The 18,070-nt window shown below is 42.7% G+C and overlaps 1 protein-coding gene and 1 pseudogene across 5 annotated transcripts in view; one reads left to right on the forward strand and one right to left on the reverse strand.

Annotated features, from left to right (window-relative positions):
* Nucleotides 1-9,609, forward strand: part of CEP112 (centrosomal protein 112) — a 563,636-nt gene extending 554,027 nt beyond the window's left edge. For 3 of the 4 annotated variants that reach the window (XM_074388877.1, XM_074388878.1, XM_074388879.1), the window contains 2 exons: nt 2,178-2,269; nt 3,361-9,609. In XM_074388877.1, coding sequence (XP_074244978.1) covers nt 2,178-2,255 — 78 coding nt within the window. In that variant the 3' untranslated portion in view covers nt 2,256-2,269; nt 3,361-9,609. The remainder of the gene's footprint in view (nt 1-2,177; nt 2,270-3,360) is intronic. The other variant, XM_003931804.4, reaches the window with a different exon arrangement.
* Nucleotides 9,610-17,187: 7,578 nt separating this feature from the next.
* Nucleotides 17,188-17,729, reverse strand: LOC101045697 (small nuclear ribonucleoprotein Sm D2 pseudogene; annotated as a pseudogene). The gene has a single exon (XR_012514485.1). The product of XR_012514485.1 is annotated as a small nuclear ribonucleoprotein Sm D2 pseudogene (transcript).
* Between the last annotated feature and the right edge of the window lie 341 nt (nt 17,730-18,070).

Raw genomic sequence — 18,070 nt, forward strand, 5'->3', positions numbered from 1 at the left:
GAAAAATTTCATGAAAGAAAGGATTTCTTTACTCTCCATGCCAAGAACTGAGCCTGGCATATAACAGGTGCTTAATCAATTTATTTATGAATAAAATTAATGATACAGTTTGATGATATCCACATTATCTATTTACAGTATGTAAGATAAGATGTGGAACACATTTTAGCTGCTCTTTTTATATTCCCCTAGTAAAAAGTCTCTTATCTGAAAATGAAATGTTCATAATCTCAATCCATATGCTACTGGTTGTTATTGATTCTATGGGCTAAGAAATTTTGCTCACGCCTGCATATAAAAATAAGTACTGGAGGAGAATGGTAACATACAAAGCATTAAGGAATCTTTATTTGCATGAAAAGCTCCACTCCAGGTGTGGTTTACCCATTAAGTTTGTAGGCAAACTACAGATAGTGTCAGCTATGTAGGACCTGACGCCTTCAGAGGAGTTTTTTTAGAAAGAGGAAAAAAAAAGAAATCTGATACCCACCTGCAGGGCTTCTGTTATCATTCATATCATTTCACTGTAATAAAAGCCACTTCAGCCTCCTAAAACTGGATGCTGACCCAGAAAGAGAGTGCTGCCAGCTGTGATAGGGCCTCAGAGTCGGCAGCTGCACGGAGGAGTCACAGGCCATACAGTGAGCAAATTTAGTTTGAAAGCACAGGTGCCTGCGTTTTTTAAGAATTGTTGGAATTCCGATTACAGAGCGTGGTTGGGGGAGGGAAGTGGAATCAGTGTAATTCTTGTATCTGTCAAAATTATCAATTGTCCTCTGGGTCACTTGAGCAATTGGATAAAATGAAGACCAGGGTGCTATCCAAATAAGCAAAACCAAGAAGACCACTTCGAGATACACCCATTTACAAAGACTGTGTTTTCTTCTTTGTCAAGCACATTTTCTATTCTGCCAGCTGTACTCTCTTGCATAACTATGTTTTGGGATCAAGCGTTGCCATGGTTTCAGTTCAGACCAAAGACGTAAGAATAAACAATTCTGAAACAATCAAATACCACTGACTCTTGATTACATTAAGCATGGTATAAGTTAGCCCCAAACCATTTATATTGGGTTGTGTAAGGTGCTTTTGAATTCACACCTGTTACAAGCATCTTTAATAGTATAGAAATGTATGCTTCAAAATAATCAAATGCTTTGTAAAGGTCTGATTTAAGAGAATATGCTAAACAACAGTTTCCTCCAGCTCCCTAAGAATGGTGGTCTGGGAGTTCTACCTGCTTTGAGCTCTGCACTGGGAGGTTTCTATAGCTGTTTCATGTCATCCTCATAACCTTGGGAAGTAGCTGTCATTAACCCCATTTCACAGATAAGGGATCAAGAGCTTAAGTAATTTTCCTAGAGCCACAGATGGCAAGCCAGGAATTGAACCCAAGCTGGCCTAACTCCAGACAAAGCTCAGGCTCTTTCCACTGTGAAGTTCTGTCTCTCCAACCTTAGGGAATCCCTAGGATGGATTGAGGTTTCCAGAAAGCAGTAATTTTCTTTATACTCACTCAATCATTCATTCAACAGCTAGTGAAACCAGCTACATGCCCAGCCCTGTAAAATTAACTGGGGTTAGAGAGACAGAAAAGTCAAGTCATTCCTGCCCAAGAGAAGCTCTCAGGTTTAGGGCAGAAATATGAAAACAAATAACCACAAAGCAACATGAGAAGTACCAGTAACAGAGGGAAGGAATACAGAGGAGGGGACCGCTGGCTTTGCCTGGGGCTAGGAGACGAGGAGCATTTGGGGAGGCATCAAACGATTCCACAGGAGAGGTGACATTTGAACCAAATGGTGGAGGATGAATAGGACACAGAAAGACAAGTATTCCGAAGACAGAAAATGGCCTGGGCCAAAGAGCAATGGAGTGAGTGAAGCAGCAATGGTGGGCAGGGCGTGAGGACAGGTGAAGCCGCAATGATGGGGTGGTGGGGGCAGATCAAAATGGCTCTGCAGTGAGGAGTCTGAACTTTATTCTGTTGTATCGGATGGATTTTCAGTAAGGATGGGATGTGACCAAATGTAAAAAATGCAACATTGACATTCAAGAAATCCTCTGAGTTTTATCTAGGGAATTGTCTGAATTTAAATAAAATTTTACCATACTATTTGCACAATATTGACATGGAAGCCACGTTCACCTCTTCTCACACAAGGTGTCTTTTCTAGGTTAATTTTCTGCAAAAGAGAGCTTCCATCCTTCAAGAAGAACTGACCACATACCAAGGCAGAAGGTACAGCCCATAAGCAGGTGTCTTCTGGTTAGTTTCTGTTGTGGCACCTGTGAGCCTCCTCATTTGGCCTTTGTCTTTATTAAAATGCTTGGACATAGTACAACTTTTGAAAAAGACTTGTTTTTATTAAGTAGCCTGTCTTTAAGAAGTCACCCGTCTTCTCATCCTATTGTTTAGTCTGTACTGTCAGAACAAGATGAGAGAATTGGCCGGGCACGGTGGAGCATGCCTGTAATCCCAGCACTTTGGGAAGCTAAGGTGGGTGGATCACTTGAGGTCAGGAGTTTGATAACAGCCTAGTCAACATGGTAAAACCCCGTCTGTACTAAAAATACAAATAGCTGGGCATGGTGGTACACGACTGTAATCCCAGCTACTTAGGAGACTGAGGCAGGAGAATCGCTTAAACCTGGGAGGCAGAGGTTGCAGTGAGCTGAGATCATACCACTGCACTCCAGCCTGGGTGACAAAGCAAGACTCCGTCTCAAAAGAAAGAAAAAGAAAAAAGAAAGATGAGAGGATCTACAGCGGCACAGCAAGTCCAGGCCTGACAAGATGACAAGACGTTGTCTTGAGGCCCAGTGATGGGGTGAAGGAGACGCGATCTTCCTTAAAGATGGTGAAATGGTGCAACACTTGCTAGGATAGCTCACATCTTTAAAGTCCCTTTCCCCTAAGGGTTTGCTGTTATTCCAGACCAGAAGAGATCAACAGCTCAGTGACCCAACACTCACAGTGACTTGAGTGCCCTCAGTGCTGTTTTTGGGAGGCACGAGATCTTTTGTAGTTGAAGGTTCCCGGTGATATCACTAACATAGATTGTGTTTACCTGCTGTAAGTCCATCAAACAAAACACCCTTCCTGTTTGTGCAGTGAAAGGCTGAACTGCTTATTTGGCTTTGAATTAAAAGGGAAGATCTTGTGCATCACACATTTTTCAAAAGATTCAGTTTGCTTTGTGTAGGTAAGATTTGTTTCCTTATAGGCATAAATGATGAAATTTTGATATCAAATATCCTTTTCATCCCCTATCAACTTCTCCAGAATTGGAACATATTTTTTGATTGACATGCCTGTTAAACCTAGAGAAAGTCGTGACTGCGATTTTTGGTTTGCAGGTAACAACCGCACACGAGAACGCAATGGTTGCAGTTACCAGGCCGCGCTGTGGACTTCCTACATCAGGTTTGAAGATTTGGGTATTGTAAACTGTGAGATCAGTGGCGCTTTTTTTTAATCCTTAAATGTAATTAAGATCATAAAAACATGCATCATTCATATACTGGTGGGGTGGTTTTATTTGTAGCTGCCTAAGTTATTTTTTTAAATTCCTTTAGTTCTGATTTTCATGTTTGCGTGCATTTGAGTATGTGCTAAGAACTGCTTATATTGGGCAAAGAAATGATTTCTTGTGAAATACCTCGTTAATCCTTTTGCATGGAATTTTACCAGTTGCGTCTGATCAAAATCACGTTTGTAGTATCATATCAAAAATTCTAACCTGTTTACATTGTTGTCATGTTCATGTTCATATATTATTAAAATCTTATTTTGTACTTATCATTTTTATTTCTACTTTTTATCACACCTCATTTGCTAAAACAAGTATGACATGTATATGGTATTTTTTGCTAGCAAATGCCAGCAATCTCAAATTGTACTTTGGGAAAATATACCTTATATCATGTCAACAATCAAATCCATAATTAGTGCATGAATTGGCGTTTAGGATAAATCACTGGATCACCTGATACCAGTCCAACTATTAGCCATGTTGGCCTTCAGTCGCATCCTGGAACCCCAGAGGCAGAATGGTGTAAGAATTTTATATAGCCGCTCTGGTGTTATTGCTGCTTTCTCGACCTCTCTTTTATGGTTGTTGTTTTAATTATAATATCAATTGATGATCCTTAAGAACGCCTAAAGTATATGAGGTCAGGTTATGAGGATGCAACACATTGGCCAGTAGTCGCAGAGTGTGCTTCGCTTGGTCTGCTTTGCCCGTGGGCACTGCCTGATTGAGAACTATGGCGTTGCTTCCATGAGTGGATGGTTAAGTCTGGGTCCCTCTCCCCACCCAACTGCCCAAGAGCTGTTCTCTGCTGATTGGTCAGCCCATTTGCCAAGGAAATTTTGAATTGCAGCGAATGAGTGAATGGATGCTCCGAATTCTTTTGACTGCACTGTGGTGTGTGCCAAGGGCATTTTGAGCTCTCTAAAAATCTGGCCCATGGGCGGGGCTGTAATCATCTGGTTTACTGTAAAAGGACGGGGCATAAAGTTTATTTATGTTTTTTCAAAATTCTTTTCTCTTTCCCACGCCCATGTCTGTTGTTTGCTGCCCACGGATTAATTACTCCTTTTTGTAGTGTAACGGAGCCACAAAGATGATAAGGAAGTAACAGGTTTTACAGCCACTTCCAAAGCCAGGGTAAGGATTGGCATAAACAGGGCCGGGCTGTGGCCTCAGTGGGAGGCCTGGGATTCTTGTACTAAAACATCTCTGTGGGGCCACCACTCAGCCTAGTAATGTTCAGACACCCTGACACCTCCTCCAGGAATATAAGTCTCTATCCTTTGAAAGATCAGGTTTTTCTTGCACATACAATAAATTATAATACTGGTTTCAAGAATAAGAAAAAGCAAAATCATAGCAGATGCTATTAAAACAAATGAGGATTATTGGTACTCAGACTATGATTTAGTACTCAGAAGGGAAAGATTCCTGCAGAATTCCTGTTAAGTACTTCTTTCTGTACAGACAGTGGAAAACAAGTTGTAGCTCACCAGATTTCATTAGTAAGGTTATTAGCTGCTTGAAGTGAAAATACTTTGTGAATTGTATTGTATGCTGGCTTTGGAACTCCTACTCAAGAATATTTGTTTTCCATGAGTAAATATCAGTAGGTGTTTTGGAAGGTTGCCTGCCATTCTTTCTTTTCCTCATTTCAAGGGTTGTGAAATTTCAAACACTGGTGAACCTTTGACTTACCCAGATCCTGTTTCCCTTCTGAACCGTGTCATGTACATCTGGGAGCAGACGGAATGAAACTTTAGGTCACTTTGATTGGATGTGATAGGAATGGATGGTTGACACTAATGTCTTTGTGAACGTTCTCTGGTAAAGGAAGAGAAAGAAAAATTGCATTTGGCATGTTTGAAATTCCTTACTGAGTTGGGCGGTGAGTATAGAAATGGCTACTGGCAGAAAAAGCAAGTGCTCAGGAAATAAATTATAAACACTGTGCCTTATTATAAAATCATCTAAGATTCCATCCTTTTATCTGTTGGAAGATCAATTGTTGATCACAAGTACCTAATTTCGTTACATCTCAAGTTATTATTATTGGCTGCTGTACTTGAGTCATCCACCTGTACTTCTTCTATTTCAACACGTAATTGTCAACGGGTATTGGCTGGTAAAGGGTTTGGAAAAAGCCAAGCAGAAGAAACATTCTGGGACCTCAGTGTTCTTGGTGTTTGTTATTTTATACTTGCAGGGTCAGGGAAGAGAAGGGCTAATAGCAAGGTTAGCTATTCAGTCATCCACATGGCATAATTTCATTCGAGTCCACCGTTTCTGCGTCACCAAGCAGTGTGCCCTTTCAGGGGTTTGACTTCTGATTTTGCAAACTCCCCACTCAACAATGAACTTCACAGAGGGCAGCCACCAAGGGGTAAAATGAAGAAAACAGGAAGACTAGGAGGGAACAGAGAATGACGGGTTTGCTTCATAGACTGTACAAAAGAATTGACTGTGACTCAAGGGAAATAGCTCAGATTCAAACATTATCCTGTAATGTCACATATTAACAGTGATTTCTTCAGAAACGCATATATATGCTTATCGTGGTGAGCAACCTCATTAAAGGCATCTGCAGAGAAAGTACAAACAGAAGAAACTGAGTTGGAATTAACAATTAACAGCTCGCTTATTGAAGTGCATCACCATCCATAGAAGGCAGTGGTGTTTTCGCTTTCTTTCTAAGCGCTAAAAGGAAAGGTAAAACATCAAAAATGGTGGGAGAAAAGTTTCAGAACACAAGGTCGTTTTAATTCATAGTTTCCTTAAAAGAACTATCTCGTCTGAGCTTTCATATTTTGTTCAGAAAGGTCGTCTCTTTTAAGCCTTGTCATTAAAGACGGTTTGCTCTTTAAAGTGAATTATCAAAGGGTATAGAAATTGCAAGTTACTGAAACTAAAATGCATGATCAATTTTAAGTCTGCTAACTAAAGCCTACTTAAAATTGGATGTGCTTTTGTCCTGGCAGCCCCTTTGATAAAACCAGAAAAAGACACATGGTTGGTCAATTCAAAGTAGTGAGTAAAGATAATTAGATAAAACTTTTTTTCAATGGATGTTGAAGTGGCTCTTGGCTTTGGAGCCTTGGTTAGGAAGCTGTGGCATAGGCCATAATGGCATTTGAAAAGTAAAAATGGGATACCCTAGATTTTGATCTGGTTAGTGTTAACATTCTTCACTGCATTATTTTAGAATCAGGATCAAACTTCAGATCATATTATTTGCTTCTCATATGGAGGAAGAGAAATGAAATTTGTAACATAAGACTGAAAGAATTTTGAAATCTGGATTCCTCACCGCTATCTAGTTCCACTGAAAATTTGTTCTTCCAGACATGTCAGTTTTAAGCAATGATTTCCATCAAGCAAATGTTTTAAAACCAAAGACCCAAGATATTGCTATAGATTCTGCTATTTTGAGAACTGAAGCTTAATCTAGACTTCAGGCTAATACATAGTCTTTTTTTAATTTGTTTTTGTTTTTGTTTCTGAGACAGAGTCTCGCTCTGTCTCTCTGTCACCCAGGCTGGAGTGCAGTGGCATGATCTCAGCTCACTGCAACCTTCGCCTTGAGAGTTCAAGTGATTCTCCTTCCTCAGCCTCCCAAGTAGCTGGGATTACAGGTGTGCACCACCACACCCGGCTAATTTTTCTATTTTTAGTAGAGATCGTGTTTCACCATGTTGGCCAAGCTGGTCTCGAACTCCTGGCCTCAAGAGATCTGCCCGCCTTGGCCTCCCAAAGTACTGAGAATACAGGTGTGAACCACCACGTCTGGCCTAATACATATTCTTATATCACCTTTGGAAGTCAGCCACGTAAAAGGGGTCTCATGGAAAATAGCTAGTTGGACACAAAGACTTTATCATGGAACAGAAAGAGAGGGCTACCAACTTAGAAGCCTGATCTATTTAATTAGCTAAAATGTGGCTATGGGAGGGAAACCGTTGTATCCATGTCCCTTTCCTTTAGGAAAGGCGATTCATTCCGGTGTAGTTTTGTTTTCTTGGGCAATTCTCTTCACCTGTCCGGCTCACTTTTCTAATCTACAACATAAAAGGGCATAACTCAACTGATGCTTCCCAGACTCTTCCATTTCAATCTTCTCATTCATCGTTTCTCAGACTAGCGTTCCGGCAAGCCCTGTTCTGCAGGATTTGTCTTGAAGTATTCAGTGTCATATTTAGGAAATGTGGCATGCTATACCACCCTCTGGAAGATTCACATTTACACTATCCACTCAGTCATTCATTCATTGAATAAATAGCTACCGATTGCCAACTGTGTGCTAGCCAGCACATTAACCACCCCAAAACTTCACGGCTTAAACAGTCATTTCCTATCATCTCTCTCAGTGCTGACAATTCATCTGGCTCAGCGAGGCCATTTTCACTTGGGTTTCATGCAGATGCAGTCAGATGTTGGCTGGGGTGGCAGTCATGGGAGGCAAGGGCTCAAGCCCGCAAGACCCATTCATATGGTGGGCAACTGAGGCTGCCTGTCTACTGGGGGATGGCAGCTGCAGGGAACCCTACAGAGCAAGCCCAGTCAGAGACCAGACATGGAAGCCACCAACCCCATAAGGCCAGTGCCTAGAAACTGGCTGGATCACTTCAACTGTCAAAGACAGAGCCCACCCAGAGACAAGGGCAGAGGGCACAGACCCAGCAAAGCCAAAGAATCTGTTGCCGTCTGTAAGCTGCCACACCCTCTGCTTAAGAAACCAGTTTACCTTTCTTTAATCTGCAGTTTCCTAAAATGACTTTATCCATGGAATCATCTTTCAGCTTCTTCTGTGACTCACATGTTTTATCACAGAGTTCTGTGAAATATTGATCAGAGAAGCCCAAACCCAAGATATTGCTTAAAAGTTCCTTCCTGTTCAAAAATGCTGTTAATCTATGTTGCGTTTCTAGAATCACAGGTCCGGTTTCTTCCCAAGAAACACTTCTTGGGAAGCCCTGAGTTAGGGATATTCAAGAAGGCCATGTCTTCTTCCTCTGGTCTTTCAAAAGCTGGAAGCAACCTTAGTTGAATTTTTTTTCACCTCTCCTCTGTTTGAGGGTTGGTATGCATTGTTTGTCGTAATTATATTGGCACGTGTATTATTAAAAGGTCCCTCAAAACCCATACCATGTGCTCAGGAGCCTTCTTTCATGGAACTATTAGGCACATCGAAGGCTGTGGACCTGATAAGCCTGAGAGAGGAACTTTCCTGAACCACAGAGCACTTCAAAACTGCTCAACTAAGTGGAGCATAAGCATCTAGATAAACACATGAATCAGCCTCCTAATTGCCCCGTTAGCTTTCTCACCACCGCCACCCAGTTGTCTCTCTCCAGACCTCTTAGCCTATCTGCTGGATCTCAGTCTTCTCAGCCTGAGCCTGGGAGGTGGGGGAGAAGGTAACTGTTTAAAGGAAGCCAGGTGCAGGGCTGGGCAGCCTCTCTGTTCTCTCAGCTCTCCATATCTTACTGAACACGGCAGTCACCAGACAATTGGTCCAACCCTGTGATCTGCAGGTGTTTTGAAACATCTAAATGGGCTGGTCGTGGTGGCTTGCACCTGTAATCTCAGAACTTTGGGAGGCCAAGGCGGGCAGATCACCGAAGTCAGGAGTTCTAGACCAGCCTGGCCAATATGGCAAAACCCCATCTCTACTAAAAAAAAAAAAAAAATAGCTGGGCATGGTGGCAGCGTGCCTCTAATCCCATCTACTTGGGAGGCTGAGGCAGCTGTGGGGAACCACACACCTACTGGGGTCAAGCTGCTTGACCCCAGTAGGTGGAGGTTGCAGAGAGCTGAAATCACACCACTGCACTCCAGCTTGGGTGACAGAGCAAGACTCCATCTCAAAAAAAAAAAAAAAAAAAAAAATTAGCTGGGCAAGGTGGTAGGCACCTGTAATCCCAGCTACTTGGGAAGCTGAGGCAGGAGAATTGCTTGAACCTGGGAGATGGAGATTGAGGTGAACCAAGATTGCCCCACTGCACTCCAGCCTGGGCGACAGAGTGAGATTCTGTCTCTGAAAAAGAAAGAGAGAGAGAGAGAGAGAAAGAGAGAGAAGGAGGGAGGGAAGGAGGGAGGGAGGGTGGGAGGAAGGAAAGGAAAGGAAAGGAAGGGAGGGGAAACATCTAAACGGTGTGACTGGAATTCAGCTCAGTCCAGGAGGCAGAACCTATGGGAGTTTGAGGGAGGAAGAAAAATAGAAAAGACACCATTTCCTTAAGAAGAAATATTTGCCTAACAGGATGGTGGAGGGTCCTGTGAATCTTGCACTTTTTAAAGAAACGTCTTGACATTGATGGAGATTTCTTGAAACTGAATTTTTCATTTCCCCGTTTTGCTTTCTGTGAGGTGACGGCAGCTGTCACTAACCTGACATCAACTGTGACGCTGCTCGTCAGGTTATGTGTCAGCTCGGGTTCCAGCCCAGTTTCCCAGCTACTGCAGTGCCACGATCCTGTGTACAGCCCTTTTCAGGACTGATCATTTGGCCCATTACGCATCACTGTGTTTGCAATAAAAATATTTACCCAAGCCGGGCCACGGTGGTTGCTGCTTGAAGCCTCGGCAGCTTGACTCATCACGTCTCCACCTGTTCTTTCTCAGAGTTAAGGATCTGGTAGCAGTTTTCTGCCTAGAGTGATATTTCCTACAGTGTTAGGGAACCTTTCCCTGACTGAGTTCCCACTTGCGTTATCTGATTTGCTTCTCCAGTACTTTTATTTATTGCATTCAGGCATGTGAATTTGGAAGCTGCTGAAATATAAATTGGGTGGATTAAGAGTTTTCTTTTAAAACCCTTTCTACTATCTTATTTGGATTGTGCAGGTGTGTGTGTGTGTGTGTGTGTGTGTGAGAGAGAGAGAGAGAGAGAGAGAGGAGAGAGAGAGAAAGAGAGATGGTAAATCCATACACCTTCAAAGGCAAATCCGCACATCTTTTTAATGCCAGAAATATTTTTTAAATAGGCTAATTAAAATAGCAAACCTAAGTAGACCTCCTACTGCTGGTCACTGCTGTCAGGTACTTTGCCTAAAACCATATAATGTTCACTCTCTCTGCCTTTTTATTGGCAAAGGAGAAAGATTAATTGGCCCCATCTCCGTCTCACATTGTAATTACTGTTCTCCCTGTGATATCACCTCTAACACATGAGGAACATTTTGACTTCATTCGAACTGCAGATCGAGCTCAACTCTTCAACACTGGAATAAATTTACACAAAAATTACTCTATAGACCTCACAAGTGCCTCATCTGTCCCAGGGAAAGGCAAACAAGGTTGAATAAGACCTTGGCAACATGCTGCTTGCCCAGAAAGAGTTTGTGATTCAAGAAGGCAAATAAAACATAGGCACAAAAGGGAAAAAAATGATAATACAAGAGAAAACATGATCTTTGCATAAGAGAAATGCCAAGTGTCATGAGATTTCCAGGGAGGCAGGAACATCTGAAATCAGGTCTTCTAGGAAGAGGTGACACTTGGTTTAGGATAGCAGTAGGATTTCAATAGGAACTGCTGGGAGAACAGTAGCATGAGATAAACTTTCCGAGGTGTGTCAGAGTCCGATTATGGAAGACAAAGGGACCCACACATACTGACTACCTACAGTAATAGCCGAGGCCTCGGCACAGGTCAGTTAAGGATCTGGAATTGGGCTGGGTGCTTAGCTTCTCTGAGTCCAAGTTTCCTGATCTTAGAAAACAGAGGAATAAGGCCAGGTGCAGTGACTCATGCCTGTAATCCCACCGCTTGGGGAGGTCAAGGTGGGCGGTCACTCGAGGCCAGGAGTTCAAGACCAGACTGGCCAACATAGCGAAACCTCATCTGTACTAAAAATACAAAAATTAGCCACAAGTGTGGTGGTATATGACTGTAGTCTCAGCTACTCAGGAGGCCGAAGCAGGTGGATCACTTGAACCCAGGAGGCAGAGGTTGCAGTGAGCCAAGATCATGCCACTGCACTCTAGCCTGGGCAACAGAGAGAGACTCTGTCTCAAAAAAAAAAAAACAAAAACAAGAAAGAAAAAGAAAATAGAGGAATAGTAGAACATGGTTATAAAGATTAAATGAGGTGTTGCATTTTAAAAAGTCTAACATTGCAATAAACTTTCACTAAATGAAGGCTATTTTAATTTTATGACAATTCTCAATAAGTTCATAAGTCTTATTTACATTTGGGGAAGCTGAACCAAAGAGAAGTTTAGAAACTTGTCCAAGGCCACGTATCTAACTTTTGGCAAAAGCAGAACTTGGAACCCTTGTGTCTCCTATTCACTCATTTTTGCTCTTTCCACTGCAATGCATTGTCTCCAGGCAAGAAAAGTTTGAAGGTTATTTTGTAAGCTAGAGGGAGCAATTAGAGTCATTTGAACAAGGAAATAACATCATCAGAAATTGCTGTATGAGCATTTGTCCTGCAACATCATGAAATGGGATAGATTTTTATTTTTTATTATTATATTTTATTATTATTATTTTTTGAGATGGAGTCTCACTCTGTTGCCCAGGCTGGAGTGTAATGGCGTGATCTCAGCTCGCTACAACTTCTGGCTCCTGGTCTCAAGCAATTCTCCTGCCTCAGCCTCCCGAGTAGCTGGGATTATAGGCGCCCACTACCACGTCTGGCTAATTTTTCTGTTTTTTAGTAGAGATGGGGAACTATGTTGGCCAGGCTGGTCTTGAACTCCTGACCTCAGGTGATCTGCCTGCCTTGGCCTCCCAAAGTGCTGAGATTACAGGTATGAGTCACCATGCCCAGCCAAGATGGGACAGATTAGAGCAGTGGTCCCCAACCTTTTTGGCACCAGGGACTTGTTTCATGGAAGACAATTTTTCCACTGACTGGGTGGGGGCAGGGGGTGGGATGCAGTGGGGACGGTTTCAGGATAAAACTGTTCCACTTCAGATCATCAGGCATTAGTTAGGCCCTCGGAAAGAGCATGCAGCTTAGATCTCTCGCATGCACAGTTCACAATAGAGTTCACACTCCTATGAGGATCTAATGCCACCCTGATCTGACAGGAGGTGGAGCTCCGATGGGAATGCTTGCTCCAAGGCAGCTCATCTCCTTCCGTGAGGTTCCATTCGCAACAGGCCACAGACCAGTCCAGGTCCTCAGCCCTGGGGTTGGGGACCCCTGGTTAGAGGAGACAAGAGGCTGCAGGCAGAGAAAAATTTAGGCAGTGTGTGCGGTATTCCCATAAATTGGCCCAAGTCCTCAGTGAGAGAGGCATTTCTCTGTGAATGGAAACTAGGGCAAAGATTCAGTAGCCACCATGACACCTGAATATAAATGACATGTTTGCAAAAAAAAGAAACACATGTTCCAGCTTCAAAAGGCATGGGGGCAAGGCATCTAGCCTCGAAAGATGTGTGGCACAGGTTTGAGTCAGGGAAGAAGGATGAGTTTGGGTTTAGACATAATGAGCTTCATCAGGCAACTGGAAACCTGGGTCAGGGCCCAGAGACTGGTCAAGCCAGGAACATCTGGGTTAGAGTTGACGCTGGGAGAGCCAGTGACTTCACCAAGAAGGGGAAGGTCTTGGAGGAAACAGAAAAGGCGAGGAAGAGGAAGAGGAGAGGACCGGGGAGAGTGTACTGTTCTTTGTGGAAGTGGAGGAAAGGAGTTTTTAAAAGAGACATAGTGGATAAGAGAGGGCTGGCCAGCAGAGTTCAACACAGGGTATTTCAAAGAGGATAAAGGCCTTTGAATTTGCCCTCGAAGAAGAAGTCAGAATGGGCAGGGAGCTAGAGGAGACACATCTAAATTCCTTGAGGGTCCAAACTAAAGAGTGTGGTGGCTCCCAGACATCTGGAGTCCTGAGTTTAGTGGAGAGTGAACCAGACATTCTGAGAGTTCCTTAGGGATTGGAGTCAGTTTCTTCTTTTGATGCTAGATAACAGTTTGCAGTCGGGGGTGGCTCCACCAGACGCTAAACCCACAAAATCACTGGAGCTCATGCAGGCCCCACCATGTGAATTGGCATCCTGGATTATTTATGAAAGTTCAGAGAAATGTTTTTGAAAGTTCAGCTCTTCTCTTATCCTACAGTCTGCACCAATTTGTGACTTTTGTAGAGTTACTAAATGAAGTTAGCCACTTTGCCAACTAGCCCTCCCTTGGGATAAATCCTGATAATAAAGTGGATCCTCTGAGAGAGCAATTCCTCTGCCCTCAGTGAAATATTTTTGCTTCTGATTCTTACTAATATTAAATTCTGGAATTATCATTGATTTTCAGGCATTTTTATTCTTACTGACAACAACAAAATGTCAACTTTAACTTAAGCTGATATTTAGGTGGAACTTAACCTCACGTTACTATACTTACTTATAAAACTACTCTTATTAATAATGTCCAGCACTCCTCTCTAAAAACAAGCAAACAATAGTTAATCCAGGCAAATGATTGTGAAGACATTGTATTAGGGCTTTCTTACATTGCTATTTAAAAAAAGAAACAAACAAACAAAAACCCTGAGCCTGGGTAATTTATAAAGGAAAGAGGATTAATTGACTCACAGCATCTGCAGGAAGCATGATGCTGGCATCTGCTCAGCTTCTAGGAAGGCCTCGGGATGCTTCCAATCATGGTGGAAGGTAAAGAGGGAGCAGGTGTCTCATGCAGCAGGAGCAGGAGCAAGGAGTTGGGAGTAGGTGCTACACACTTAAAAGACAAGATCTCATGAGAACTCACTCACTATCAAAAAGACAGCACCAAGGAGATGGCGCTTAATCATTCATTAGATATCTGCCTTTTGATCAAATGTGGTGGCTCATGCCTATAATCACAGCACTTGGGAGGCCGAGACAGATGGATTGTTTGAGCTCAGGAGTTTGAGACCAGCCTGGGCAACATGGTGAAACCCTGTCTCTACAAAACATACGAAAATTAGCCAGACATGGTGATATGTGACTTTGGTTCCAGCTACTTGGGAGGTTCAAGTGGGAGGATCGCTTGCATCTGGAAGGTCAAGGCTGTAGTGAGCCATGATCCCACCACTGCACTCCAGCCTGGGCAACAGAATGAAACCCTGTCTCAAAAAAAAAAAAAAAAGATAAAAGAAATATGCCCCCATGATATAGTCACCTCCCACCAGGCCTCACCCACCTTCAGAATTGAGGATAACATTTTTACATGAGGTTTGGGCAGGAACACACAGCCAAACTGTAGAAACATTTTGGGAGTAGAGAAGATTGCGTTAGAAACACCCATGTAAGGGCTTTAATATTGAACACCAGAAGATGATACAACTCTTTAGAAGGGAAATTAAACTTGTTAAAATTCTGGAACTACCGGTAAGACTTTCTTACTACATGAAAACATTTTAATATCCTAAATTCTTTAGTAAACTTTGTAAATGCTTACTACAATGTCTAGAAGTCATAAATATCTTTCTTTGCTTATATTTTTCATAGTTTGGCACCAAAATTCCTTCATGCCAACACTGAAAGTTATTAATAGGGACTTATAAAACAAGGCAAGACATTACAATTCTGTCAAATGCTTAGGTTGTGAGCTTGTTTAGAGGAAGGAAGGGGAAAAACGACTTATTTCTAACAAAAATTGAGAACAGGGCATTTGAGTACTTTATAGACTCTGGGGGTGGGGAGGGAGCTATAGAAATAAATTCAGCAAATGCTTTTGATCTGCTGACTGTCCTCGAAAATAGTGGCAAAAGAAAGCCAACTTTCCCTGATGCCCTCGAGATGTTGGATGAATTCAGTCAACTCAAACCAACTGTAGCACAGTTTCAAGAGTGTGCTAGGTGTAGCATTCCCCACTGGGAACGTCTGTAGAATTGACTATGGTTTGAGTAGATGTGCCAAAAACTGGGGGCTGTGCCACCATGAATCTAGCCCTGGATTTCTCTTTTTTTTTTTTTAGGCAGAGTTTCACTCTTATTGCCCAAGCTGGAGTGCAATGGCATCATCTCGGCTCACTGCAACTTCCACCTCCCAGGTTCAAACGATTCTCCTGCCTCAGCCTCCCAAGTAGCTGGGATTACAGGTACACACCACCACACCTGGCTAATTTTTTTTGTATTTTTAGTAGAAATGCGGTTTCACCGTATTAGGCTGGTCTCAAACTCCTGACCTCAGGTGATCCACCTGCCTCAGCCTCCCAAAGTGCTGAGTTTACAGGTGTGAACCACCACACTCGGCCAGATTTCTCATTTATGATAGAATGTGCCTCTCCCATGTGCAAAAAGAGAAGTTGGGACCCAGTTGCAACTTTAAAGCATGTCAGTTAGCTAGTCGACTGCAGAGATTTGAAGAGTGAGAAAGAGATTGGTAGCATTGACTTGGGATTTTTCTGTGGCTGGTATCGTACAAGGGGTGCCACTCTTCCGCCAGGTGGCATTGGCAGAAATCAAGCTAAGAAATGCTGGGGGTGATGATGAGCTTGATTTTAGACTACTTACCACTCATTGCTGAGTAGGATGTGCCTTCCTCCCAGGCACTTCAAGTAGAGAGGATCCCAACACAGGAAAATTGTAGTATCGTGGACAAGCTCTAAGTTCGTTCCCAGAAATATATGTAAAACTGGGAGTAATGTGTCTCTTCATCTGAAAGTGTTCAGGCCAAAAATAAATAGAGTCTTATTCCTGACTAGTTTCACTGTAGTATAATTTAAATAATTCAATTTTATGTGCTGACCTTATGCCATAATTCCTACTTGGTCATAATGGTTCTATCTCTATTAATAAAGTGATTATACCCCAAAGGATAGTTGAGTTTTACTTCATTCCTTCTGATCATGGAGAAAAGAAGGTATAATTCTACTGCATCTTCAGGCATGTTATAAAATTTTTTATTGTTAAAGTATAGTTCACAATACTTAGGGAAAGAGCTTGTATTGATAGCTAGAATCTATTTCTAACACTTTGGTTAAGTTGGCCTTTAGGCAAGCCACTTAAATTCTGTATGCTTAGCTTCCCTGTCCAGATAAATAGACAAGAGATCTGCAGCCTTATCAAACTAGCGATGTGTTTGATATGTAGAAGCCACGATGTAGAAATCCTTAGACTATCTTTTTTTTTTTTTTTTTTAAACAAAGTCTGGCTCTGTCACCCAGGCTGGAGTGCAGTGGTGTGAGCTCGGCTCTGAAACCTCTACCTCCCAGGTTCAAGCGATTCTCCTGAATAGCTGGGATTACAGGTGTGCACTACCACGCCCAGCTAATTTTTGTATTTTTAGTAGGGACAGGGTTTCTCCATGTTGATCAGGCCAGTCTCAAACTCCTGACCTCAAGTGATCCACTAGCCTTGACCTCCCAAAGTGCCGGGATTACAGGCATGAGCCACCACGCCTTGCCCACTTAGGCCATCTTGAAAGAGAAATGTTACCTGCAGCTGATATTGACTGTGAACAACCCTTCACCCTTCTTAGTCAACAGCTAGTCTTGCTATCTGTCCTGTCTTTTCTTTTTTCTTTTTAGAGGCAGTCTTTTTTTTTTTTTTTAATTTATTTCCATAGGTTTGAGGGGAATAGGTGGTATCTTGTTCCATGAAGTTCTTTGTGGGAATTTGGTGCACCAATCACTAGAGCAGTACACGCTGAACCCAATTTATGGTCCTTTATCCCTCACCCTCCTCCCACCCTTTACCCCAAGTCCCCAAAGTCAATTGTGTCATTCTCTTTTTTTTTTTTCCACTAGAAAAAAACACAGAGCTTTATTGTTCTCAACACCAGCGGCAGCGGTCTCTGTAGGACAGGGGAGTGAGTTCTGTTGATCGACAGGGATAGGTGGCTCCTGCTTGCCGGCGATGCGCAGGTTCTGCAGGACCACAATGACTGAGCCCCCGCACAGGAACATCTTGGAGATGTAGCGGTCTTTGTTGACCGGCTTGGACTTCTTCTTGCCCTTGCTGCTCTTGGGTACCTCAGTCCACATCTCCTTCACGTTCTCCAGCACCATGTTGCAGTGCCTATCGAAGGCCTTCACGCGGCCCAGGAGTTTCTTATTGTTGCGGCAGTTGATGAGCACTTGGGTGTTGTTCTTGACGGACTGAGTCAGCACAGAGAGTGGCCCCGTGTTAAATTCCTCCTCCTCCTCCCGCTTCTGCAGCTCCTCCGGGGTCATCTCACTCTTGGGCTTGTTGAGGAGGCTCATGTTGGTCACTAAGCTCTGGTTCACTCCAGTTTCCTCCGCGTTGCTGCTGCCTGAGGAGAGAGAGAGGTGGGACCCATTGTGTCATTCTTATGCCTTTGCATCCTCATAGCTTAGCTCCCTCTAATGAGTGAGAACATACAATGTTTAGTTTTCCATTCCTGAGTTACTCCAGTTAGAATAACAGTCTCCAGTTCCAGCCAGGTTGCTGCAAATGCCATTATTTCATTCCTTTTTATGGCTGAGTAGCATTCTGTAGTGTGTGTGTGTATATATATATATATATATATATATATATATATATATATATATATCACAGTTTCTTTATCCACTCATTGATTGATGGACATTTGGGCTGGTTCCATATTTTTGCAATTTCAAATTATGTGGCTATAACTGTGTC

The sequence above is a fragment of the Saimiri boliviensis genome, chromosome 17 (assembly GCF_048565385.1).
Source record: "Saimiri boliviensis isolate mSaiBol1 chromosome 17, mSaiBol1.pri, whole genome shotgun sequence".
Taxonomy (NCBI): Eukaryota; Metazoa; Chordata; class Mammalia; order Primates; family Cebidae; genus Saimiri; species Saimiri boliviensis.